We start from the raw sequence: 21,718 nt of genomic DNA, 5'->3' as shown, positions 1-21,718 counted from the left end.
ACTTTTATTTATTAAAAATCAAACACTTATTTGTTGAAAGAAATTCTAAAAAAATGTTTAAAAAAAAGAGTACTTTGGTTGAAAAAGTGATTTTTTATGAAAAAATATAAAGGATTATATTTAATAAATTAAGACCATTAATGGAATAACATATCCTATTAGAAAGGATAAATAAAACTGAATCTTATTTATTAAAAATTAAAAGAGTTGTTTAAAAAAATATTTTTGTTGAAATTTTACTGTTTTTAAAAAACAGGATTTACAAAATTTTGTAATTTAAAATAATTACTTTTTAATTTGGAATTAGAAAACTCCTACAAAACCTCCGAAGGATTCACAATTTAAATATTTTATAGATTAAGAATAAGCTGGGCTCAGGTTATAGCTTTTTCATGGACTCCAGCTTTCGTTATAGGCCTGACTTGACCCGGAGAGGCCCGTCTTAAGGATCCGTCCCGCTATGTTTAGCCCGCCTTTGTTTTCCCAATTTAAGCTCCCTGAATAAAATCATCTAGGGTTCTTTGGGTTTCTTCATCTTCTTGACTCCTCCTCCTCCTCCTCCTACTAGCGACAGTAAGCCTCTGCTTTCTCTCATTCATCTAGGGTTTGCTTTTTTAACTGTTCAAGAATAAACAGGGTTTTGTTTTTGACTGCTGACAAATAGTTTTCAGTGTTAATCTTCAACATTTCATGTATCTTGTCCATGCGCTTGCTGATTCTTCACTCTAGGGGTTCTATACGTGATTCTGTATTGTTCCATATGTTTAAGAATGTTTGTTACTTACGAAGTATATTGTTAGATGTTGTCGTGTCATGAATGTGTTCTGCCGCTTTTGCCGGTGTTTCTGGAGGAATTAAAATTATTAATCATTGTATTGATAGAGTTTCTGATGTCGAGATACGTTAAGGTTGCTGGTTCTTGATGATATGGAGCTAGATTTTGTCTGCTTTTCTTGAGTTGATCTGAAATAGTGAAACTAGAATGTAGTTGTTAGCTACTACCTCTTTTTTTGGGTGTCAGGCTGATTGTTGTTGGTTCCCTTTGTTGTTTTTAATTTGATTCCAGGAAGAAATGGGGAAGGAAAAGAAAATTCTTGCCGGTGAATCAGGTCCTGATGTTGATCTTAAGTCTCTCATTCATCAAAGTTCATTGTTTTTTGACAAGTTGATTGAACTCATCCCTGCTAAGTTCTATCTACCGACTGATGAGAAAGAGAAGCCATGGTTTCACGGCCTTAGTAAGGGTGCTAAAGCTTCAGCAAAGAAGGAAGCAAGGGAAAACATCAAGAAAGCAAGGAAAGATCGGCTTGACCCTGAGAAGTCTTCTACAACAACCCTTGATTTGTTAATGCAAAATCTGGAGAAAGAAAAATCAAACAGTGAGAGTGATGGTGTTGAAGTGGAGATCAATCCAATGATGTCTGGTTTAGAAAACGATGACCAATCAGTCACGTATGAAGAACTCCGGCAACGGCTTCGTCGTAAAATTGAAGAGCTCCGAGGAGATAGAAATTGTGGAAGTTCACAAAAAGCTAAATGGAGGAAGGAGAAGAGAGGGATTGAGCAAAAGAAACGGAAGAGGGAATCTGGATCTGGAGAAAAGAATCATGTCACGAGTACTTCATTGGAAAGGGTGGAGAAGGATGCAGAAGAAGCTACAAAGGAGCTCAAGTTTAGTCATGTTAAAATGGGCACTGAAGAAGAGCATGGGAAGAAGAAGAAGAGGAAGATTTCAAAGTTAAAGGAGCTTGAAAAGGCAAAAGAATTGGAAGAAGCAAAGAAAGATCCAGAGAAAGGGGGTGTTATCTCAAAGAAGCATTCATGGAAAGCAGCTACAAGTAGAGCTGCTGGAATTAAAGTTCATGATGATCCAAAGCTTCTGAAACAGAGCTTAAAGAAGGGTGAGAAGAGGCATCAAAAGAATGCTGAGAAGTGGAAGGAAAGGATTGAAACCCAGCATAAAATGAAAGCAGAAAAACAGCAAAAGAGATCAAAGAATATAGCTGGCAGAATTGAGCAGAAGAAGATGCGGAGGATTGAGAAGAGAGAGAAAAAGCTCATGCGGCCAGGATTTGAAGGTCCTAAACAAGGTTATATCAATGAAGGTTCAACTTGAGGTGCCTCAACTCGGAAGTTTGTAGTGTTGTGTTAGTCTCCTGCTCTTTTTTTGTCCAATTATCCTCGCTCTATTTTTTTTCCTGCACTTTTCATAGTTTTGTATTAAGCATGGTTTTGGTATCAAAAGAACGTTATGATTTATGAACCCTGCTCATAAAACGCTCCCGCCCCCGCGTCTCATTTTTCACGCTCCATTTATTGTTCCTTCATTGTATGTTGTTGGTATTGCTAGTGTCTACTAATTGCTTATAACAAACACAGAAGATAGAACAGAATGTGACCAGGGGTTAATTTAGCTAAGCCTAATTATTTTGAGTCTGAAGCTGAATAAGTTGGCCAATCTTTAGACTGAATGCTTGGTTGCCGTACTGGAAGCCTGTGTTGCTGCCATCCGATGGGTGTTCTAGTTAGAATGTTCTTTTACCCGCGTTTGTTTTTGAGTTCACAAGCTCTGCACTTTGACTGTAATGCTCGTGAGGAGATGTGGTTTAAATTAATTTTTTTGGGAGATTAGGAGAGAGACTGAAAACATCATGGGTTTAAAATGGAAAAGAAAAACTACAGTATTCCACAACAGTTCATAGAAAGGCTAGCTCAAAGTGGATTTAAATGGAGGAGGCTAGTCTGTATAACCAACTGTAGTCAGTTTGTGATTGAGATATTGGTTAGAGTTTGTAATTCTATGTTGACCGATAAACACTACTTTATTTGTTCGGTCGGTATCTGGATATTTGCAAGCTGAACAAGTACAGTGGCCTGCCCTAGGGGTAGAAATGTTCAGTGATAGTCTCTCCCTATCTCACCTGGTAATGTTTTTCCATTACATTTCTTTCACCTTTTTATGGTGAGAGTGGATCTTTCTTTCCTTTTCGTTTATTATCTCTCCTTCAAATTAATCCTTTTTCTCTAATAAATATGGTAATAGATAGATGATGAAGTATATGCTTCAAGTTAAATGAAAATTATGTTGAGAGCGTTTGTCTATGTGCAAAGTATATGTGAATTGTTGTGGAAAAGGTAAACCGAAAACTTTATACTCTTGGTTCTAAGATTAGTGTCCAAATATCTTCATTCTATACTTTTCGGTGCTGCCTCTATTATATGCTTACATTCTTCGGCGCTACCTTTATCACACTCTGATATTGACACGTCTCTTAAGACATTTACTCCAGTTTCAGAAGTCAAAGTGTTCATAAAATCTGTTTCCGTTCTTCTCGTTTCTTTTCATTGAGAAACTTGTGATAAAGTACTGTGATGTTATAAGAATGCACGCACCCCTGTTAACCAATCATTTGCCATCTAAAATCACCTGTCAATGTCAAGAAATGGAATAGCTTGCGTGTTACAGTTACTGTCTAGGCTTTCGCATTTGGATGCTGGCGATCCCTGTTGAGCAAGAGAGTGTATCTGGAAGATGGGGTGGACGGTAAAAGAAAAGCTGCACCGAGAAACATGTTTCACGCCCTCTCAGGTCCGTTTCCGGGTGAGATATCTTGCTGGGGTTTAGCGATCTGAGGTCCTGCGCCTGCCGCAAGGGACAGAGCCAGAGAGGTGGTGTTTGTAATGGTACCGATCACAATTCCATGCGAGGTTTCTTAGAGAGTTTGCTGTAAGGTTTTTGGTTGGTTGGACGGTCGTGTTTCTTTTATCGCGGAGGGTGTCTTCCTCTAAAAAGATGAAAGAGCATACAAAACTAGATTTACAATACTTCACCAGGAACGAGTGTAAATAGTTTGTTTGTTTTTTATTAAAAAAAATAAAAACATGAGGACAAAGTAATTCTCATTACAAAGTCATAAAACAACACGACCTTTTACTTGCATAACAAATTTAGGGAGATGAAAATAACTAGTTCAAACAGAGGAAATCAATAGCCCCAGCCAGGAAGATGAAAATAACCCGAGAGGCTATCATGCTACACGCCCATTTAGTTATTCAAATTAAACCCTAGCGCCAGCTACAGGAACAGCACCGCCCTTGTGTACAGGTTCACCAGTACCGGCACCGACGCCATAGTCAGTGTCACGGTATCCTGGTCCATACTTGCTGCTAAACATCCCGGCGTGAAGCAACAAGACGTACAGAAGCTGGGTAAATGTCAAAATGATTATAAATGCCTCTACTGCCCGCAGCCTCCAACCTCTGTAGCCTCCTACGTTTATCTCCTTGCACGCAAACCTGAAAACAATAGAGATTGCAAAAATTACTGATTGATTAATTTGATGGCCTCTACCAAGTGGATTTGTGTTAGGATGTCAAATGAACATACCCAAAGGCTAGGGCAGTGATGGCCCAGGCAACCAGCGAAGCTGATCCTGCTGCAGCTAGACTATCACCCCTCCATGCCCTGATGTGGGCGCCACCAACGAATTTGGATACCAAGCCAACAACACAAGCTAATATTGCAAAGGTCAGGAAGAATCCTGTTGCTCCATTCCCTCCAAAGCCTGGCAATTTTTTTTTTTTAGCCAAACAAAAGAGTTTACACCATAGCCACTAAGGAAACAATGAAGGAGAAGCAAAGATGAGAGCAACTGCCAACACACCTACGTGTTGAAGATTAAGGCTGTTTAACCAGACACAAGATGAAGTTACAATTCCTATCTTAGCTTAAATATATACTCGTTTTTTTCTCTCAACCTTTTGGAGTATTTTCAGGCCACTACTGTGTGAGAGATGAGAGAGAGAGAGAGAGAGAGAGAGAGAGAGAGAGAGGCTTACTTGGGTGGCTGGTTTGGCCATTGATGTACCTATTAGTGCACCAACTAGCAAAGCCCAGGGCAATAGCATACATGAGCAGGTTAAGAAACAGCAATGGAGCTGCTATGTTTCTCCCAACCGTCAGCGCCATTCTCTTTCAACTTCTCCTTTTCTTTTAGCCTCGATTCTTATCTCTTCAAGCCCACAAAAACAGATTCCCGCTTTATACAGAGAGATTCTCTGCACCACTCTGATATATCCTTCTTGCAATTACACTCCAAACTCCTCGCAGTTGCTTACTTTGAGCTGCCTTGTCAGGGGTTTAGCCGTGAAGCTAAATAGACGAGCTAAATGTATAGGCACAAGATACGTGTAAGCCATTAAGGCCTTCCATGCTTGCTTTCGATTACAGGTGGTAGGACACTTGTCGATTTTTGCTCTTACGTTTCCCATGAAGCCTTCTTCATCCCTGTCTTGGGAATATCTCGAAGTTGATAACTCAGACGGTGCCTATCCTGTGTGCATAATCTGAGTGCCCATCCTTCTCCATCAGTAATTATTATATGTTTTAAACTTTTTATTTTTTATTTTTTTCAGCAGAAGGTTAATTTAATAGTCCTCCTGCAATCCTATTTTTCCACTCTAATTATGTGAATATAAGAACCTTCGTGGTTGAAATTATAAATCTTAATCAAGTCTCTCTTTAGAATTGAGATAGCGGTGAATTAAAGTAGCGGTGTGGTAATTTAATATATGTTTTATTTAAAAATATATTTAAATAAATTTTATTTATTTTTAAAATTTTATTTTTAACATCAGCATATTAAAACAATCTAAAAATATAAAAAATTAATTTTAAATAAAAAAATTTAAATTTTTTAAAACTATGATTTACATACAATACTTTCTATTTCTATCGTGTCTGCTCCTTGAGTGAATCGATAGGCAAAAGCTAGCGAATGTTTTTAGAGGTCCTATCTAAATGCATTTATGAATTATGTTCTAAGAAAATAAAATAAAAATATTTAAATAAAATCAATTATATTAATTGTATTTATTAAATATGTATTATTATATATCATGATTTCTTAGAATTTTTGCAACAAATTTTATAACATAATTGAAAATTGATTTAAATTATTAAATGAAAAGTAAATTATAAAATATCCCCTCTAGTTTCGCAAAATGAATTAAATCTTCTAATTTAAAGAACTAATTAGAAGTCTCTCAAGCAATGATGATCAAATAAAATGGAATTGGTTGGTGGTGTTTCTCAAACCGTGTTCTCATAAAAGTCACAAAGAGAGAGTTTTCTAAAAGCCTGACAGTCTGTCAAATCAATTTTTGTGTTTATATTTATATATATAGGTTTAAAATTCATGTTAAAAAATAAGTACTAATTTCAAGTATAAATGAATTAAAGAGTTTTCAAATCTAATTTTTTTTAAGTTTGATTAAATATTACGTTCAAGTATATTTGAGTCTGATAAATTGTTAGATTTAACATGAACTTAAAAAAATATTAAATCCAGATATATATATGACTTTAATAATTTTATTAGGCTTTTTATTATACAATGAGATTATGATCATTAAGAGATTTTTTTTTATGAGGAGAGAAAGATATTTTTTTATTTGACATATAAAAAATATTAAATGCTATGAGAAAATATATCTTTTAAGCCTTTTCTCCACCAAAAAATAAAAACCATAGGCTATAAAGATTTATTAAATCTTTTAAAACGAATTAACCGTATATTTATTTTCGTGGTTTGAATTGGATGACGCTTCATATTTAATATTTATTTGTTTTTCAAAATCTGAAAGACTCTTTCTCCTGGATTGTCTCTCATAATCTTTTCTTGGATAAAGGGTGAAAGAGCACGACCATTCCATATTTTCCAAGGGACAATGATAGCTTCTCCATGAGGGACGGCTGAAGGTGGGTTTGTATTTTAAATAATTTTTATTGTTGTAGTTTGAAAAAAATAAATTTTAAAAAAATTATAGTTAGATGTTGTTAGTTGAATTTAGATATATATTTGATAAAAATTGTGGTTGAGGTTTATGTGCAGGAAAAAACATGTATAAAATGTTTGGTGGTTGTGTGGTTGCGGTTGTTTTTTAAAGTGTTTTTTACTTGGAAATGTATTAAAATAATAATTTTTTATTTTTAAAAAATTATTTTTGATATCAGCATATCAAAATAATCTGAAAACACAAAAAAATATTAATTTAAAGTAAAAAAAATTAAATTTTTTTAAAAATATTTTTGAAACACATGTAAAAACAAATAAATTTTTACAAAACTCGGTTATAACAGCATGTAAGAACTACTTTTAAAAAAGCGTGTTTTAAATTTAATTTTTTAATAAATATTAAAAAAAATTAATATATTACCAAATACTTTACTGTATTTTTCGCACAACAAACACAAAAACTCCAGGTAAACATAAGCAGCCATTGTAGACTATGGCAGGCTTCTACACTCAACTCAAAGCAATTTTGACATTAGCCCAGGCTAAAATGGCTGGTTTTTTCGACGTTCAAGGTGATGGAAAATTCAAGTTATTTTTAAAATATTTTTTTTGTTTATAAATATATTAAAATAATATTTTTTTATTTTTAAAAAGTTATTTTTGATATTAACATATTAAAATCATCTAAAAATATTAAAATATTATTAATTTAAAATAAAAAAAACTAAAAAAACTAAAAAATAAAAATAAATAGATAAAGCTGGATTATTTTAGAAAAAGTAGCGGTATGATTAGCTTGATTTGTAACCTAACTTTAATGGTGATTGACTAGAATATCAACCTCTGTAGGAGGCTTGTCTTCACCGTTTCCATAAATCAGTGACTGTGATTCTTTCATAAAACCGTTTGCAGATCCAAGCTGCAATAAAATTGTCTCGTTAGAACATCCGACTTAGAATTCTACGAGAGTAAATGATTTTTAGCCCTAGCTATGAATATTTTTTATTTAAAAACGTATTAAAATAATATTTTTAAAAATTTTAAAAATTATTTTTAACATCAGCGTATTAAAATGATCCAAAAACATAAAAAATATTAAATTAAAATAAAAAAATAATAAATTTTTAATTTTTTTTTAAAATATTTTTAAAATATAAAAACAAAGAGAAAATAAAAAAAAGTTTTCGAACAATTACGAAACAATCTCTCGAGATGGGATATTTTACATTTTCCCCCACCTAACAATCTTAAATGCTAAAAATGTTTATTTTTATTTTTTGAAAAAGAGAAAAAACCTAGATAATAAAACAATCGAGATGGTCCAGGTCTTGGACGTCACACTTCCTCAAAGTTAGGGGTGTGGTGTCCCTGTAAAGCGAGAGGAACAAGAGGAATCATCTTAAATGAAGATGTCAATGATGACATATCTACCACAACACTTTAACTCATGAGTTTAAATATAATTAAATATATTATATACGTAATTATGTGCATAATTATTTAAAAAATGTACCAAGTTGTCGAATTGGTTCCTAACGTAATTAATAAATTATACCTGTGTTTATGTTATGCCTGATCACTTCGAAAAAAAAAAAAATGTTGACAAATTAGATATTTTAAATCCCAAATGTAGAATGATAAACTTATTCAAATTCCTCGTGAACGAGTCAAGCATAATAAAAACACATCATTAATTTTATTTTATTTTCAACCAAACGCAAATATTATATCTAGGAATTCGCATACCAAAATCAATTAGATAAAAAAATAATATTGACAAATTATATATTTTAAATCCCAGATATAGAATAATAAACTTATTTAAATTCCTCGTGAATGAGTCAAACAAAATAAAAACACATCATTAATTTTATTTTATTTTCAACCAAACACAAATATTTTATCTAGGAATCCGCATGCCAAATGGGTGCGTTTGTTTTGCATTTGCTTTTTTGTTTGCGATGCAAAAAATTCAGAAGATATTTAGTAACTTATGAGAAAGAGAAGCCATGGTTTCACGGCCTTAGCAAGGGTGAAAAAGCTTCAGCAAAGAAGGAAGCAAGGGAAAACATCAAGAAAGCAAGGAAAGATCGGCTTGACCCTGAGAAGTCTTCTACAACAACCCTTGATTTGTTAATGCAAAATTTGGAGAAAGAAAAATCAAACAGTGAGAGTGATGGTGTTGAAGTGGAGATCAATCCAATGATGTCTGGTTTAGAGAACGATGACCAATCAGTCACGTATGAAGAACTCCGGCAACGGCTTCGTCGTAAAATTGAAGAGCTCCGAGGAGATAGAAATTGCGGAAGTTCAGAAAAAGCTAAATGGAGGAAGGAGAAGAGAGGGATTGAGCAAAAGAAACGGAAGAGGGAATCTGGGTCTGGAGAAAAGAATCATGTCACGAGTACTTCATTGGAAAGGGTGGAGAAGGATGCAGAAGAAGCTACAAAGGAGCTCAAGTTTAGTCATGTTAAAATGGGCACTGAAGAAGAGCATGGGAAGAAGAAGAAGAGGAAGATTTCAAAGTTAAAGGAGCTTGAAAAGGCAAAAGAATTGGAAGAAGCAAAGAAAGATCCAGAGAAAGGGGGTGTTATCTCAAAGAAGCATTCATGGAAAGCAGCTACAAGTAGAGCTGCTGGAATTAAAGTTCATGATGATCCAAAGCTTCTGAAACAGAGCTTAAACAGCTAAGGCCGTGAAACCAAGCAAAAAATTCAGAAGATATTCAGAAGATCTTAACCATAATTTTTACCAAACACTTATCTAAATCTAACTAATCATATCTAATTTTATTTTTTAAAATTATTATTTTTTAAATTACAAGTATAACAAAAAAAAAAAAAAGAAGAAGTCCCCTTGCCTCATAAGCGTGCTTTTAGTGATGAGGGTAGGTGGGAGAGATGTGAGTGTTTGGTAAAATATGCAGTAGTGTTTTTGCATCATTATACTTAATTTATAAAATAAATGGTATGCGAAGCCTCCACTACACACTGACTTTTTTTTAGCTTTGGATTAACAGAGTCTCGTGTTAAAACCTGCTTTAAAAATATTTTTAAAAAAAATTAAATTTTAATTTTTTTATCTAATATCAAAAATAATTTTTAAAAAATAAAAAATATTATTTTAATATATTTCTAAATAAAATACATTTTAAAAAATAAACACAGTTACTAAATCTCAAACTAGCTAAATGAGGGTGGTGTTCAGGGGATAAAAGCCTAAAAAACATCTACATCCTTCCTCCTTCCCCCCACATCTTATTTAATACTGTAGTTTAATTATATTTTTTTAAAAAAGATTGATTTTTTTTTAAGTTTTAAATTAATTTTTTTATTTTTTTGTAATAATTATTTAAAAAAAATAAAAATATATATTATTTAAATATATTTATAAATAAAGAATATTTTAAACAAAGCTTCAATCTAACCTGTCCGTTGCGTCATAGCGAGCAACACACGCTGCTCCAGACAAGGGGGCCACCAATGATAATGGGAGTAGTAAATATGATAATTGATAATCGTTATATATATAGATACACTGCATTATAGATATGGTTACTTTTAAAATAATTTTTTATGTTAAATTATATATTAATAATATTTTTTTAATTTTTAAAAATTATTTTTGATACTAATATATTAAATTTTAACAAAAACAATTATTTAATAATACGGTTTGCATCTCATGTCCTAACAGTAACAATATAGCACAGAGATTTCATTTTTGTATGGGTATAAGTTTTTATTTAATAAATAATTATTGCAACGTAGTCACCATCTAATGTCATCATCATAGCAATAATTGAGGTGATGGAACCATAGTTGTACTGTTAAAAACAACAGCAACAATAATTCTTATTAAAAAAATTATTTTTATTCATTTATCTTTTAAGACATCTTCTGCAAGTATGTCGGGAATATGACGGCTTATAATATAATTAAATGGATTGAGATTTTTGTGTTTGATTAAAAATAAAAAATTCTATTGATGTTTTTTTACTGTATTTGATTTATACATCCATGTTACTATCGTTATAATTACAAAGTGAAATAATTTATTTACTAATAAATTGTATGACAAGTACTTTATATATAAAAAAAACATAACATGTATTAACAATTAATTTATTTACTAATAAATGGTGTAGGGCCCGTTTAACTGTTTATATAAAAAAATAAATCAGACTAATATATTTCTTTAATTATTTTATAACTTGACATGTGTTAGTTGAAGATAAAGTAGGGGTTTGAAAAATATGATAAATTTTTAATAAAAAATAAGAAGTGGATAGCATGTCATTTATATATATATATATATATAAAAACTAGCCCAGGCCTTGGGTCGGGGCCTTGATGTGATAAACACTTGAATTTTTTTAATTAGTCATTTGAGTTTTTTATCTTTTTTTTTATTTTTGATTTTTTTATTTTACTATTTAACATAAAATATTTATTTTTTTAATTTTATTATTTAGTATTGGTGGTAAATCAGTTTTTTATCTCTTAATTTAAATTTGAACTATTATACCAAGTATCATGACAATAACTAAATTTTTTTAATGATCTAGATATAAGTTTTTTTATTTTTTAAAAAATCTTGATCTAACCCGCAATGAAAACGTGGACAATATAATAAACTAGTATTGTACTAAAGATGTTGGTATCAAGACTAAAACACTCTTATTATTAATATTATTTAAAAAAAGAAAAAGAAGAAGAAGAAAGAATCTGCTGGTCTACTTGATATCAATAATGGGGGTGTTTTAGTTAATAAATTAAAAAAATATATTCGAATTCAAGAGAATGTGATGCTTCGAGAAAACGACACTTATATAATTGAATTGCATAAATAAAAGTACTTTATTATTTTTTATATAAAAAAATTAACAATAATAAAGTCACCACTAAAGTCATCGCAGCAATCAATCTTCAAGGAATTATACAAGTGTCGTTTGATCCTTAAATGTAGAATATGTGCAATTACATCACTGTTTATACAAAATGAAAAAGGAAAACAAACAAAGTTTGCTATTAAAGCCTGAGCGATGAAATCTGAATAAAGGTAAAATATCAGGATTGAAATAAGAGTGTCATTATAGTCTTACTAAATCTAGATTAGTTTGACAAATCAACTTGATGACTTGGTCAAAGCTAGATTTAATATTAAATTATGTAGAAATTAATTTAATTAAAGAACTTATATTTTAATTGTTCTTGTTAAAATATAGGTGAGACATGGCTTGTTTTTCTTCAAAATAACATTATTCTAGCTTTAAGACTTAAAAAAAAATGTTTTAAATTGTTATTGACTTTTAAATGATAATCCACCTAACTTTTTTAAAATAACTCAGGATGAGATATGACTTGGCTTTTTTTAAAAAAAATATTATATTTTAAGTTTTAAAAAATTTCTTAAAAAATATCATTTTGAATTGACAGGATTAATCAAAATTTATCCACCTAACTTCTGACTCGTGACTAGGTTTGAATAACAGTTATGAATTAAAGGATATTTCAAAGTATGATAGTAATTATTTTTCAAAATGATTTTTATTTGGAAATACATTAAAATTATATTTTTTATTTTAAAAAAATTATACTTGATATCAGCACATTAAAATTACATGAAAACATAAAAAAATTAATTTGAAGCAAATAAAAAATAAAAAATATATTTTTTTTAAATACAAAAATAAATAAAATCTAAGTTTTCTAACTACGTTTGACGAGATGATATCATAGCTTTTTGTTATTTTATTAAGGTACTATTTTTACGGTTATATAAATTAACATTGTACTCTTATTTATAAATTTAAAAAAAATCCATTTTTCTCTTCTTAATATAATATTTAATTTGATTTATAGTTAAGCTATCATGTGCAATTTATATAATCGTTGATTTTAAAGGGGAAATTAGATATATAGGTTAATTGATAAACTAGATGTTACAATTACTTAATCTTTTAATTTAAGGGTAAGATTGAACAAATGAGTATTGCACGATTGATAGGTTTTCTCCTTTATTTAATTACTTTCAACACAATTAAAAAAACTAAATAAGAAAAAAAAAACTAATCTTCATTCCTCAGCTTTGTAAAGAAAAAAAATTCAAATTAGAAAATAAAACATTGCCTTTTGAAATGATTTGCCTGTCGTGTCTTCGTTCTCCATAAAACAATCGCTGTGGCTGATAATTCACAATAGGCACGACAACTTACATCTGATGGACACCTTAATTTATTTGCCTGCCTGTCGTGTCTTCATTTAAAATTATTTTAATATATTTTTATATAAAAAAATATTTTAAAAATAATTATTATTATACTTTCTAACACTTCAAATATAAAGGAATGACCACTTACATATGACCACATCAAATAATTGAAGGCATCGCAGCGGTCAAATTTAATTTATTTTTTATAATTGAATTGCATAAATAAAAATACTTTATTACTTTTTATATAAGAAAAATAACAATAATAAAGTCACCACTGAAGTCATCGCAGCAACCACCTTCATTTTCATTTCTTTTTAAATCATTTTAATTCAAAACAGTGGTCGTTGTTGTTTCTTATTAAACTACCATGTCTCGAAGTTAAAACAAATAAATAATATGAAGAAATAATACAAAAGTATAAATCACATATTTGACAAGGAATATTAGATTTTTTAAAGTTTATAAAGTCAAGCGATTGCACTTGATATATTTTTTGAGTTTTTTAAAAATAAAGTAAAATTAAAGTTAGACGCCATTCTTCATTAGATAAAATTAAGGTTATCCGCATTAAAATAAAGGAATTAGATCTTAATTTATTATATCTTTTTGTTAAAATAAAGTAATTTGATAAAATTTAAGTTAGACACCGTAGTTTGTTTTCGCTTTAGTGGTTGAGATTAGATACAATTTAATTATACACTAAAAATCATAAAAATTATTATTTTTATTTTTTTATTTTTTTATAAACTTCACATGCAAAACTCAACTTTTACCTCTAAAACAAGCGCATACTTAATCAACAACAACATCAATAATAAGTTAGACATCGTGGGTTTGATTTTGCTTTTGTGGTTGAGGTTGAGATTAGGTATAATCCAATTATGCACAAAACTCAATCATAAAAACTATTTTTTTTGTTTTTCTAATATTTTTATGAACCCCACATACAAAACACAACTTTTACCTCTGAAACAAGCGCATAAAATCAAAAACAACAACAATAATTTTTTAAAAAATAAAATTGATAGACTCACATAATCTCCTAACACGGATTTTTTACACGCGCAAATATGGATAAGTATATTTTCATACAATCTTAAAAGAATTATTTAAGAGTTGTTTTATCCTTAAATTTAGAATATGTGCAATTACATCATTGTTTATACATGATGAAAAAGGAAAACAAATAAAGTTTTATATTAAAGCCTGAGGCTGAAGTTATAAGGGATTCGATGAAATCTGAATGAAGGTAAAATGAAGTAAAATGTTAGGATTGAAATAAGAGTGTGATAATAGTGTTACTAAATCTAGTTTAGTTAAATAAATCAACTAAATCACTTTGTCAAGCCAGGTTTAATATTAAATTATGTAAAAATTAATATTGAATTATGTAGAAGTTGATCTAATCAAACCATCAACCTGTATTTTAATTGTCCCTGTCAAAACTTGAGTGAGACATGGCTTGTTTTTCTTTAAAATAACATTTTTTTAGCTTTAAGATTTGTTTTTATTAAAAAAAATATTATTTTAAACTGACTCATACCAATCAAAATTCATTCATCTAATTCATGACCTGATTCAAAGAACCGCTCATAATTTACCTATCTTTTTTAAAAGAATTTAAGATGAGACATGACTTGATTTTTAAAAAAAAAATATTATTTTTTTAAGCTTTAATTTTTTTAAAAAATATAATTTTGAATTGATTCATATAAATTAAAATTGATTTATCTAACTCATGACTTGATTCAAAGAACCGCTCATAATTCATCTAACTTTTTTAAAGTAACTCATGATGAGACATGACTTGACTTTTTTTTAAAAAAAATATTATCTTTTCAAGTTTTAAAAAAATTCTTAAAAGATATCATTTTGAATTGACTAGATTAATCAAAATTTATCCACCTCATTTCTGACTTATAGCTAGGTTTGAGTAACAGTTATGAATCAGGAGGCATTTGAGAATATGGTAACGATTATTTTTCAAAATAATTTTTGTTTGAAAATATATCAAAATTATATTTTTAAAAAATTATACTTGATATCAGCACATTAAAATGATCTAAAAATATACTAAAATTAATTGTAAATAAAAAAATATTTTATTTAAAAAATATTTTTACACTTTTAAAATATAAAAATAAATAAAATCTAAGTTTTATAACCATGTTTGACGAGATGATATTATAGCTTTTTGTAATTTCATTAAGGTACTATTTTTGCGGGTTTGACATATGAGTGCTTGAGGACACCTTTGCGTGGTGGACCTCGCAATCTCTCATGTTATTACATATTTCCTCAATCATATCACTGTAAGACAAAAATCAATTATAATTTTTAATTTATTTATATTTTACGTTTTTTTCTTAAATATTTTTTTGTAAACATTTATGATCATGGTTGTGCACGTAATATGTTGGCTACTCATTGATTTGAATGTATTTTCGGAAAAACAAAAATCAAATTCCCATAACTTACTATGTGAATTATAATTTATCATTTTTTTTATTTTATTAACGTGAATATTCGGGTCAGTTTGTGCGTACTTTAACTAATCCCACGGGCCCTAAAATTAACGACTATGAGCCTCTAGTGGCCTTGAGATTTATGAGACTCGAACTAATGACCTCTAGGGTTGAGCTCAGAGGTGATCATTTTTTGTTCGGTTTGGTTTTTATAACCAAACTGAAATTTTTTTAAAAAATCAAAACCGGTTCAAACCGATCGGTTTCGGTTTAAATTTTTTAGACAAAAACCGGTTCAAACCGGTCTGACTTGATTATTTCTGGCTTGACTCGGTTTTTTCGGTTTCAGTTCGGTTCAGTTTTTTCAAATTTTTAATTGGTTTTTTTTACGGTTCAGCTTTTTTGGTTATATTTCTTCTAGTTTTCTCGATTTAATCGATTTTTTGATTTTTTTGATTCACTAGCCTACAAATTAGCACTGTACTCTTATTTCTAAATTTTAAAAAACATCCTTTTTTTTTCTTCTTAATATAATATTAATTTGATTTATAATTAAGCTATCATGGGCAATTTATATAATCGTTGATTTTAAAGGGGAAATTAGATGTATAGGTTCATTGATAAACTAAATGTTACAATTACTTAATCTTTTAATTTAAGGGTAAGACTGGAAAAATGAGTATTCCACCATTGATAGGTTTTCTCCTTTATTTAATTACTTTGAAGCAACACAATTAAAAAAACTAAATAAGAAAAAAAACTAATTTTCATTTCTCAGCTTTATAAAGAAAAAAATTCAAATTAGATAATAAAACATTGCCTGTTGAAATGATTTGCCTGTCGTGTCTTAATTCTCCGTAAAATAATTTAAAAGTGAATACTTTTAATTCGGTTTAGTTTTTATTTAAAAAAATAATTAAACTGATTTTTAAAAAATTAAAATTTGCTCAAACCGATCAGTTACGGTCTGTTTCGGTTTTTAAGGATAAAATCGATTTAAACCGGTTTGACTCGGTTTTATTTGTTTCAGACTTATAAAACCAAAATCGAACCGATTATTTTTTTCAAAATTTTAATCGGTTTTTATTCATGGTTTGATTTTTTTAGTTAATTTTTTCTGATTTTCTCCGTTTAATCAGTTTTTTGGTATTTTTCTCACCCCTAAAACAATCAATGTAGCTGATAATTCACAATAGGCAACAATGTAAGAGGGCTTTCGAATTTAAATACTCAACAATATCTTTTAAAATATTTTTCTTTAAAGCAATACAAAGGAAATACTGAAAAATCAAAATTATTAAAGTATATGCAGTGAACCTTTTATTTTTTTTCTAGAATTATTGCTGGGACCTTTTAAATTACAATAACACGCAACACCTTATTACTGTATTGAAATTTTATTTTTCTCTCTCCCACGTGGAGGAAATATGAACACACATTTTCTATTTCATTTATATACATAGCTCCGTATATAAATAGAAATTTTATATTTTTAAAAGATATACCTGAGAGTAATTGTACAGTTGATAGTTGGAATGTGCTGATTTTCTAAAATCTCGTAGAAATTGTTTCTTGTAAATTTTAATTTTATTCTGTTTAAAAATATAGAAAAGTAGATATTTAGTTTGAAAAAAAAAGGGAGTGTTTGGCCTTTAACCGATACTCAACATAAAAAGACTTTTTGTTTTTTTAGGTAATTTTTTACTTATTAATTTTGTCTGCGTGGAAAGATACAAAGCAGGAAAAAAATAATTTAAACAGACACTGGAAACTATTAGTTGTGAAATTATATTTTCATCCTCTGAAAGAAAAATGAGAAACCTTGTTTTTTAAGATAAGTAAAACAATTTAATTTTTATAATCCTTATTCTTTTGATTTTTAATTTTTATTCTTAACCTTTTTTGAAAGTTTTGTTTATTTTCAATTTAGTCTTTTAATATTTTGTTATGTTTATTTTTTCCAATTCGATCTTTATTCTTTTAATTTTAATTGTTTTAGCTTTTTTGTTAAAGTTTTATCGGTTTTTATTTTTATCATTTAATCAAAGTTTATAGAGTATTATTTTTTTCAATTTGGTCCTCGTTCTTTTAATTATTTTTTTTGTTAAAGTTATTTTTTTTATCAATTTAACATTCCAATCAAAAACGTTTTGTTGCCATCTAATTTATTTTTATTTTTATTTTCACCATCATTTTTTTAATTACTACTTTTTTTAGATCCTTTTGTGCAATTGAATTTCTTTATGGTTTCATCCTTCAATGTTTTAAATCCTTTATCGTGCTTCTGGTATAATGAACTAGGTCACGAGTTTGAAAAGTTAATGCAGGTCGATATCTTTTTTTCCCCTGATCTCACTGCTTGAAATTTATTTTTTTAAAAAAAAAATTAGTTTTGTGGTTTTCTTTAATTTTTTTCTATTGAATTATCTCAATCTTATAACTTAAATCACGGGTTTTACAGGTTAATTCGGGTTGACTTACCTCTTGCTGCCCAGGTAACATGTTTGTCACCCCAACTTGGGTTGGCTTAAACCTTTTTATTATCCATATTTTTAATCTAGTTTTGTACTTTCAAGGGTTTTTTATATAAAAAATATATCCATATACTATCGATGCTTTTTTTATTATTTAATTAAATAAAAGCAATTTATTAAACTTGGTCGGGCCTTCAACGCAAGTTGTTTGTTTTTTTTAGACGAGCTTGTGACACCTGAATTATCGCTACCTTTTTTTATTTTCTATTCTAGTTTTGGTTTTTATTTTAATTGTTATTTTTATAATAATTTTTTTAAAAATTATATTTCAATTAATATCCATCATCTATGATTTTTTATTTTTCTTATTTAGCTTTTTTTAATAGAGATTTTAAAAAAAACTTTTTTTTATATGTATTTAATTTTTAAAAATATTATTTTTATTCACACGTGTGTGTGTGTGTTAATTTCTAGATAATATTTCTAATATGTACAACTTTGCACAATTTTTTTATTCAATTAGTTTCATGTGTGTGTCTATTTTTATTATCATTTGATTCAATAAAAAAATAATTTTAATAAACTAATACAGTAAATACAACCAAATAAATATTTCATGTTGTTGGATCAAATATCTTGATCTATATCTATTTCCTGGTTTATTTTAGTTATCGTTGATGATTTTTTTTTATTTATTTAAACTTACAATTATTTTATGTAAAAAATATATTACAAAAGCATGCATGTCAAAACTTTTTTTAAAAAATATACAACACGATGTAGAACACATCAAATAGCTAGTTTTTTTTTCCAGATCTCCTTGTAGTAAATAGTTTATTCCTTTAATTTTTTCATATAAAATAGCTTGCAAGTTGCAAATTCAAATTGCCATTTTATGGGATTGAAAACAATTTTAGTAGAGTACTAAATAGGTAACCCGGAGTACACCGTGGCCCAACCAAATTTTGTTACTGTACAAAAAATATCAAAACGATGTAAATATTTTTTAAAAATAAATTTATGATTATAATTATTAACATGAGATAAAAAAAATAAAAAAAAAGGCCCAAGTCAAATTTAGTGAACTTGCTGAATCTATGACCTAAGACATGATATCGATAACTCTATAGAAAAAAAGATGAAAAACCAAAGAATACCAATTTTGGACTACCCTTATGATGATGGATGAAATAAATAAAAAATAACCAAAGCCAACCCCATCTAATTTTTAGAACTTGTGACATGCTCATAAGGCTGAAACATAGCATAAAAGACAAATTCAAAAAAATAACAATAAAAATTTCTCAATTAACTAGAATAATCAGGAATAAACTTGAAGAAAAAAAATTGATAAGAAAGAAAAAAAATATAGATATGAAAAGAACAAGAACCAAATTTGACACAAAAAAGAAAATCATAAACATGAAACTGAAAAACAATTTTAATTAAGAAAAGATAAGAAAAACTAAAAACAATAATAAAAAATGAATACTAAATTTTATATAAAAATCAAATATTATGGGATGAAATTGAAAAAAAAACTAAGTCAATAAAAAATTTAAAACCAAATACATTGCAATAAAAAAAAATAAAAACTTGATTTGACTCAACAACAAGTAATCATACTCTTTTTTTTTTTACAAAGGCTAACATGTTTTTTCAGGAGAAGAGAAAGAAAAAGAGTAAGAATATAAAATATATGACCAGAGCTCAATTGACGATATGCTAATTGCACGCGACTCGCCACCGTTATGGGGCGGTGAAGCGCATTGAACGCCGCCTTGGGCGGCAATAGGCGGCGACGTTCAGGTATATTTTAGTACTGCATGTGGCACCTTAAAAGCGCTAGCAACGCCAACTTTGCACACGTCAACCACTTTTTAATTTTTAATTTTTATATATATATATTAAAAGACTTAATCACCCTTAACCTCATACAATAAAAAAATCATAATACAATAACTAAAATACCCATACATCCAAAATTAAGAAATATTATTTTTAAAGGTATTTAAATAACCGTGCTGCAAAAAAAAACTAAAAAACCTGGAAGCTTCTTGACCTACGGAAAACGTTTTTTTTTTTTGAAGAGTAGATTATTAGCTATATTGCGATTAAAGAGATAAAATGACTATATAACCCTCCCATTTCCTTTAATGACTAATATGTTTTGTAATAAATATCTTCCTGCCCCAAATACTAAGTTTATACAAAATTTACAGTGAAACTCTAAGCTATTTTAGCTTTTGTTATTAAATTTTGAATAAAATATTTTTTTCCTAGCGGTTATTTAACACACACCTTTGAAAATATTGAAATGCTGGTAGGAGTTGTTGCCCCACCTGCACCCCATGTTTCTAACATGATAGCAGAAGTGGACTTCTCAGGGTATGCTTGGAACTTCGTTAACTATTATTTTTTAAAATTGTTTTTAATATTAGTATATTAAAATTATTTAAAATTATTAAAAAAATATTAATTTAAATAAAAAATATAATTTTTAATATTTTTTTAAAAACACTTTAAAATTTTAAAAACAAAAGCAAAAAGGATAGTGCATTGGTAGAGTGCGTAAATTTAAAGGAATGAGACTGGACTATAGATTAGATCTGCCGACACACACATATAGGTATTCTATTTCTATCCACACACACACACATATATGTGGAATCACGACTTGATCTGCCGACAACTTTCTTTTATATTTGGCAATCACGAAACATGACAGAACAACACGATATAAAAGATAACATCATTTTGATACTGTCTCGTGTATACAAATATATATATATATAAAAATCTAACTGTGTGTAAATGATATTCTAGATTTCTAGTGAGACATGAGTTATTTATTATTTCAGTATGAAGCGATATATAAAATAACCAATTTATGTAAAAACTTTATATTCAGTGAGTCAACACGACAGAACAACATGATACAAAAATAATATTATTTCTTTATTTTCTCATGTATATAAATACATATAAAAAACAATCTAATTGTTTGTAAATGATATTCTACACTTCTAGTAATAAATAAAAAATGAGTAATATATATATATATATAATATAATTTATATTTTATTGTTTATTTGTTTCATCAATAAAAAAATTAAGTTTTAATTTTTAATTGAAGTATTTGTTTTATTTTATTTTATAATTTCTATTAATAGAAATAATATATTATTTTAAAGGCACATATAACTTATTTTTTAAATAGTCTTTTATTGTATTAATATATTATTTAATAATTTATTCATATTTTTAAATAAAATCTCATCACTAGAAGAAATAAAATTATTATTCTTAAATTTAAATAATTATGTTTATTCTATATTTTTTTATTCTTAAAATTCTTAATGTCTTTTATTTTAAAAATAAATATGTGTGCTTAATTTTTAAAAATAAGTATTTGTTTAATTTATTTTCAAAATAATTAACTATTCACTTTCACATATAAATATTATAAAAAAAATCCAGAAGAGTAAAGAATATTTTGAATATAAGGAAAATGAGCATGGTTAATTTGTAAATAAAAATAAAAATAATACTTAGATAAACTTTGTACCACCGTACAAAACTTGTAACGCAATAAAAAAAGAAAAAAAATTATCTTCTATATTTTATATTGTTTTATGCATATACTAATTGTCTATTTAGAAGAATAGTAAATATTATTTTTAAAAATATTTTTATTGTTTAAAAATATATTAAAATAATATATATATATATATATTAAAATTTATTTTTAATATCAATATATTAA

The 21,718-nt window shown here is 28.1% G+C and overlaps 3 protein-coding genes across 3 annotated transcripts; 2 read left to right on the top strand and 1 right to left on the bottom strand.

The window, feature by feature from the left end:
- The first annotated feature begins 463 nt into the window (after positions 1–463).
- Positions 464–2,263, top strand: LOC133697932 (uncharacterized). Its single transcript, XM_062120765.1, has 2 exons — positions 464–573; positions 1,067–2,263. Exon 2 carries the CDS (start codon positions 1,073–1,075, stop codon positions 2,114–2,116), a length of 1,044 nt encoding a protein of 347 aa, XP_061976749.1. The 5' UTR covers positions 464–573; positions 1,067–1,072; the 3' UTR covers positions 2,117–2,263.
- A 1,575-nt stretch (positions 2,264–3,838) lies between these two features.
- On the bottom strand, positions 3,839–5,355 carry LOC133695879 (membrane protein PM19L). Its single transcript, XM_062117846.1, has 3 exons — positions 4,840–5,355; positions 4,388–4,565; positions 3,839–4,296 (listed from the first exon to the last, which is right to left on the bottom strand). The coding sequence occupies exons 1-3, from the start codon at positions 4,967–4,969 to the stop codon at positions 4,059–4,061; spliced, it is 546 nt and encodes a 181-aa protein (XP_061973830.1). The 5' UTR covers positions 4,970–5,355; the 3' UTR covers positions 3,839–4,058.
- A 1,935-nt stretch (positions 5,356–7,290) lies between these two features.
- LOC133696831 (uncharacterized) lies at positions 7,291–9,488 on the top strand. The gene is made up of 2 exons (XM_062119110.1): positions 7,291–7,385; positions 8,774–9,488. The coding sequence occupies exons 1-2, from the start codon at positions 7,291–7,293 to the stop codon at positions 9,486–9,488; spliced, it is 810 nt and encodes a 269-aa protein (XP_061975094.1).
- The last annotated feature ends 12,230 nt before the right edge of the window (positions 9,489–21,718 follow it).

The sequence above is a fragment of the Populus nigra genome, chromosome 6 (genome assembly GCF_951802175.1).
Source record: "Populus nigra chromosome 6, ddPopNigr1.1, whole genome shotgun sequence".
Taxonomy (NCBI): Eukaryota; Viridiplantae; Streptophyta; class Magnoliopsida; order Malpighiales; family Salicaceae; genus Populus; species Populus nigra.
Note: the sequence above shows the minus strand (reverse complement) of the source record. Positions and strands in the feature narration are given on the sequence as shown.